The sequence below is a fragment of the Mytilus trossulus genome, chromosome 4 (genome assembly GCF_036588685.1).
Source record: "Mytilus trossulus isolate FHL-02 chromosome 4, PNRI_Mtr1.1.1.hap1, whole genome shotgun sequence".
Lineage (NCBI taxonomy): Eukaryota > Metazoa > Mollusca > Bivalvia > Mytilida > Mytilidae > Mytilus > Mytilus trossulus.
The window spans coordinates 53318150-53324075 of record NC_086376.1 but is presented as its reverse complement, the minus strand read 5'-3'; the positions used below and the strand labels follow the sequence as shown (position 1 = coordinate 53324075).

The following is a 5926-nucleotide window of genomic DNA, read 5'->3' as shown; positions in this document are numbered from 1 at the left end:
AAAACCAACGCTCTATTCTATAAAAAAAAAACCTGAGAAATGAGAAACACTTATGAACCACATCAACAAACATCAACTACCCGGTACTGAACTTCAGATTCCTGACTTAGGACAGATGCAAACAATTGCAGCGGGTTCAAACGTAAGGTATCGAACTTCAACCTTCTCTGAAATAAAAGTGTAACGTCACAACATAGAAAGACACACTATGAAATAGCAATTGAAATGACCTATCTCAAGTAAAAGACTTATTAACACAAGTAAACATACACTGAACGAACAAATGTGATCTATTATACAATGTAAATACAAAATCAATAAAATAAGGGATGAATGATGAAAGTTACAATATTACACAGCTGTGAAATGTTAATCAATTTAAGAAATTTTTATTTTACCATGTCCAAAAATCCGCCTTTAACAAATTATATTATACACAGGTAAATGAAAATAAGTTGTTGTTAGGTAAACAGTACAGTATGATTGGAGAAAGAAAATATTTTTCCCAAATAAATATTTTTTATGCTCATGGTACGAAGAAGTGAAAGTTAATAGTAATACTAATCCCTTATCAAAGCTGGTATGTAGACCAGATATAACCATGAATAAGTAAACATTAAATAACATAGAAAATAATAGTAACAACAGGTCAAATTAACAAAAAAGAATGATTTGAGAGCACTTGGATTACTGACAGCTTGTTAAAAGTAAAAAAACAGTTAATATTAAAAAACTAAAATCAACTAAAACAAATCCCAGGGATTTAGTGTTTTAACGACATGGACAGTCAAACAAGACATGACTTGTACAATGTCAAAACTTAATATATCGACAGGCTGTATGATAGTAACGAGTTCACCTCTAAGACTTTAAAGATAAAAATGAACGTGGTCTTCCATAACAAAATAGGTCTATTAGTTATTTTCAAGAACTACACATGTTTTTAAATTGAAACACGTTGTATTACTTATACACATACACGATTCTAGGGATGAAACAGATGGAACAAATACAAATAAACCAACATATGAATAAATACCACACATGACTGGCAAAGTTTAGAATTTCCTAGCTGACATGTCCAAATGCGGCGGGGTTAAACATGTTTTGTGAGATCTTTTCATGATTACTGTTTTTTCTTGTTAAAAAAAGTATCCGTAATTAGCCAAATAAGGCAAACTCCGTATAGGTATGATACTGAATTTCTTCGACAGAACTACACTTAAGCACTTTGGTAATAATGAATGATTTTTTTCAAAATCGATTACAAAGAGGAAACTGCAAAAGTATCATTCTATGGCGAAAATATAGACATTCGGGTCAATATTCAAAAGTTAAGTTTATCAACAAATAAACTTTGGTGTGGTTTCCATAAATTAATCTGTATTCATTGAAATACCTTTTGTATAAATACCTCTTAGATGTTAACGTTGAAAGAAATTTATTAAATCTACATTACAATATGAATAAAAATAAGGATAGTACTGTCATATTATCCATATTTGGCATTATTGTACTTCTATTATTGTATTTGCCCCATTTAATCATTCTTCTTGGCTTCTCTTTCTGCTTTTCTAGCTGCTTTCTTTTCTTCTCTTTCCGCTTTTCTAGATGCTTTCTTTTCCTCTCTTTCTCTTTTTTTGGCTTCTTTTCTGGCTTTTCTCTCTGCCTTTTTTCTTTCTCTTTCCTCCTTTTTGTCCGATGATTTTTTATTTACTTTACCTGCGTTCTTTTCCTCTCTTTCCATCTTTTTGGCTTCTTGTTTTGCTTTTCTCTCACCTTTTTTTGTTTCTCTATCTCCGTTTTTGTCGGATTTAATTTTATTCGCTTTACCTGGTCTGCAATTTTCTAAAAATGAGCGAGGAAATACATGCGATTAATACCGTTTACAAAATAACTGTTTTAACTTCAAATTATAAGATATCCATTCATTTATAATTTGGAAGTTTAAGTCTTGTCACCGCTCGAAATATGAAAGTATCAAGTTGAAAAATACAAATAATCTAAAATACCATCAAAGTTGTGCCATAATCAGAAAAGGGGCATTTGTATAAAGACAGAAATTTAAAAAAATAACTTCTTTTAGTTAAATAGTTTATCACAAGGAGTAAATACAAAATTAATATCATGCAGGTTTACTACTGTCAGATAACTTGTTTAACAGTAGTATTTTTTTTATCTACAGAACTTTTGATTTTACTTCCAGGATCAAAGTACACTAACATAACCGTCGGAATGTTCAGTGCTAACGTTTTTATTCTGTAATTTGTCTGATAAACTTTAAAAGTTATGTTCATAGAATAAAAAGTATATTTTCCATTTAATCACATTATGTAGGTTGGTTCAACCGAAACAATAGATTAGGTTCCATAAAAAGAAAAACAGATATAGGGGAGGGTTGAGATCTCATAAACATGTTTAACCCCGCCGCACCTTTGCGCCTGTCCCAAGTCAGGTGCCTCTGGCCTTTGTTAGTCATATATTATTTCAATTTTAGTTTCTTGTGTACAATTTATAGTTTACTATGGCGTTCATTATCAATGAACTAGTATATATTTGTTTAGGGGCCAGCCGAAGGCCGCCTCCGGGTGCGGGAATTTCTCGCTACATAGAAGACCTATTGGTGACTTTCTGCTGTTGTTTTTTCTATGGCCGGGTTGTTGTCTCTTTGACACATTCCCCAATTCCATTCTCAATTTTATTTCTACATCAATTAATTAAAAGATTATGCATTTGTTATTTTCGTGCATGTTGCTTACCTAATAATAGAAATTGAAGAAAATAAATCCAATCTATCCATTTCTATGCCTTTTAATGTTTATATATAAAGATAAAAGAAAACCAAAAGCAATCGTCGATATAGTTTATGAATGTTAATAACTTAATTTTAAATTGATTAAAAAGTTTTGTTTATACAATTCTGTTGTAGTTTTTGTGAATGCATAATCCTTTTAGTATTGAACATTGAGATGTTCATGGACGGAAATGATGAATTTTATTTACATAAATGCAAAAGAGGGACGAAAGATACCAGAGGGACAGTCAAACTCATTAATCGAAAATAAACTGACAACGCCATGGCTAAAAATGAAGAAGACAAACAGACAAACAATAGTACACATGCCACAACATAGAAACTAAAGGATAAGCAACATGAACCCCACCACAAACTAGGGGGTTATATCAGGTACTCCGGAAGGGTTAGCAGATCCAAACTTACTTTTGCAATGTTCATTACATTCTTTCCTGGATTCAAAACTATTTTCATTTCCACCACAGCCTTCAAATCCAAACTTCTTACACCTTTTTTTATTCGAATCGTAATAATATCTTTTTACTTTTGGGCATTTGTCCGATGGATCATTTTCGCAACAGTACCCCTGGTCTTTATCAATTTCACATTCTACAAATAATAAAAGAATTTCATAAAAATTGGTTGGTGTATAGAAAATATTTTATTATTATAATTGATATCAGATTAAAGCATCATAGAGGTTATTTTATGATCATACTACATTTTTAAAAGGGAATACAAGAAGAACATAGACTATAGTGATAAAACACATATAGATAGAATAATTGACCAGAAACTTAAGGGAAAGGCAGAAAAATACAGAATAATGAAGTTTTTCTTTTATAAAATATAGAATCGTATCGGTTTGGAAAACCTTTGAAAACACACAAAAACCCGTTTTAGAGGGTAAAACACTCAGTAAATAACAAAAGAAGTGACATTAACCTTTTCCCCCAATAACTTGCATAAGAGTCAGTGGTCACTAAAGCCATTACAAATGACTTCATGAGTATAAGACGGTTTGTTAAAGTGTTATTGCTAATAATGTCTTTTGACAAACGGTCAATTATGCTCTTGAATGTACTGTGACATCTATATATTTGGTCAAATATAACGACGTTGCCCCTAAATGATTGAGCCAATGAAATAAGATATAAAATATTTTATATATCTCGTAGCAAGTGCCCTTTAATGTCCCAAAGAATTTTCAATATTTATGACTATCATGGTCTCTGACGTTATCAATTAACAAGGTCTAAAGTCAATGTATCACCATTCCAGTAGTCAAAACTTCGGTGTTGACATGAATATCAATAATGTGGTAATTTTTATAAATGTCTGTTTAATACAAAAGTTTGAATTTTTTGAAAAACCAATCCTCAATGCTCTTCAACTTTGTACTTGTTTGGCTTTATAAATATTTTGCTTTGAGTGTCACCGATGAGTTTTATGTAGACGAAACGCGCGTTTGGCGTACTAATTTATAATCTTGGTACCTTTGATAACTATAATCAACCTTAAATTTTGACTACGAGGCATTTACAATGTCACCAACGTGTGTAGAACTTAAGGTTTTAGCGTCTAAAAGACATGAGTTAATTTTCAGAGCATAAACTTATCAAAGAGTCTTTGAATCTTGCAGTCAAATGAAACGAAGTACACGTACAGGGTAGGTGTTTGAACATATCCACTTTTCGTTTGTTTTGTCTTTCCATAACTGTTACGGTGTTTTGAGCCTGTAATTCAATAGTCTCTGTAATATTTACTTTTCGTAAATTGTATTGTTACACATTAGGCCGATAGATTTCTCAATTGAATTGTTTCATATCTTTCTTGTTATGTCATTAATATGAACAAACGTTAGACTGATATGAATTCAAACACTACGTTTCATATTGCTAAATATATGCCGTCATAATTCTACAACAATGCCTTACAAGCTTATTCATCCCAAAAATTCGTATAAAGTTTGTACCAAGATCTTTTATTTTCGTCATAAAGCTCTTGGAATGTTTCGGTTCTCATACATCATAGGCTTTCAAATATTAGATTTTAAGCGTTCCAGATGAAGGTAAATCTAGTGGTGTCGGACACATTAAAATTCATTACTTGTTTCCTCATTTTATACAGCACTGTGTTGATACCTATGCTAGTGAACTATCAGTCCCGGAGGGTATCACCAGTTCAGTAGTCTTTTCTGTGGTTACACCAATTGTTCAAGTTTGGTTCTTATACAATATTGCTCTTCAGATACTAACATTTGGCTTTGAGAGGTCCTGGTGAAGTTTATTCAAGAAAAACGGTTAGGACGCATGAAATTTATAACGTGTTATTTAAATATTTTATTAAAAAGTTTGAATAGTAAGTTAAGTTAATGGAAACCGCTTGAAGTTATTAAAATTTGAAATTATAAAAATTAAAAAGCAACGGAAAATAAATCTTATGAACTTTAACAAGTACAGCTATAGCAAATAAATGTGTAAAAAAAATGCCAACAAACCTTATAAAAATGCCACTGTGACACAGATAATAAAAATGCAGATTAACACATCGTGTTAATGATAATAGAAATACCAATAAAATAAGGCAAGAAACCAATAACAATAAATTTTGAGACAAAATAGTGTAAGACAAATACTCCAAGCATATATTAAACATATTAAGGAATCAAAACAACTTAATACTAATTTAGCTTTATATAAGAATAAAAACCACATTAAAAAAAGATTTAAAACTGATAAAACTTACCATTTGGACATTGAGATGGTTCACCATCAGCGCTCCAGCAAAAAGGCAGAAACAAGAGACATAAAGAAACCGTTAACTTCATGTTTAAATTTCAGACGAATGTGATGTCTAAGTATGATTTTTCTTTCTTTTTATATAACTTTTTAAAAATGACCAAAAGGTAAAAAAAAAACAAGTATCGCAGATGTTGATTTTTATTGGTTTTTTTTTTTTACCAAGGTTAAGAGTTTAAAGTCGAACAATTGTACCAATATTCTAATAAAGGTTTTGTTTATTCATTTTTCATGTTTTATAAACTAATAGATTCCAAAGAGATAAGCAATCTCAAATGTCAATAACATACTGAGAACACTATTTGAAAAAACAATGAACGAACTAAAGACA

General features: G+C 30.8%; 1 protein-coding gene across 1 annotated transcript; it reads right to left on the bottom strand.

Annotated features, from left to right (window-relative positions):
• Positions 1 to 1540: 1540 nt before the first annotated feature.
• On the bottom strand, positions 1541 to 5624 carry LOC134716669 (uncharacterized). The gene is made up of 3 exons (XM_063579675.1): positions 5543 to 5624; positions 3221 to 3403; positions 1541 to 1848 (listed from the first exon to the last, which is right to left on the bottom strand). Exons 1-3 carry the CDS (start codon positions 5622 to 5624, stop codon positions 1541 to 1543), a joined length of 573 nt encoding a protein of 190 aa, XP_063435745.1.
• Positions 5625 to 5926: the final 302 nt, after the last annotated feature.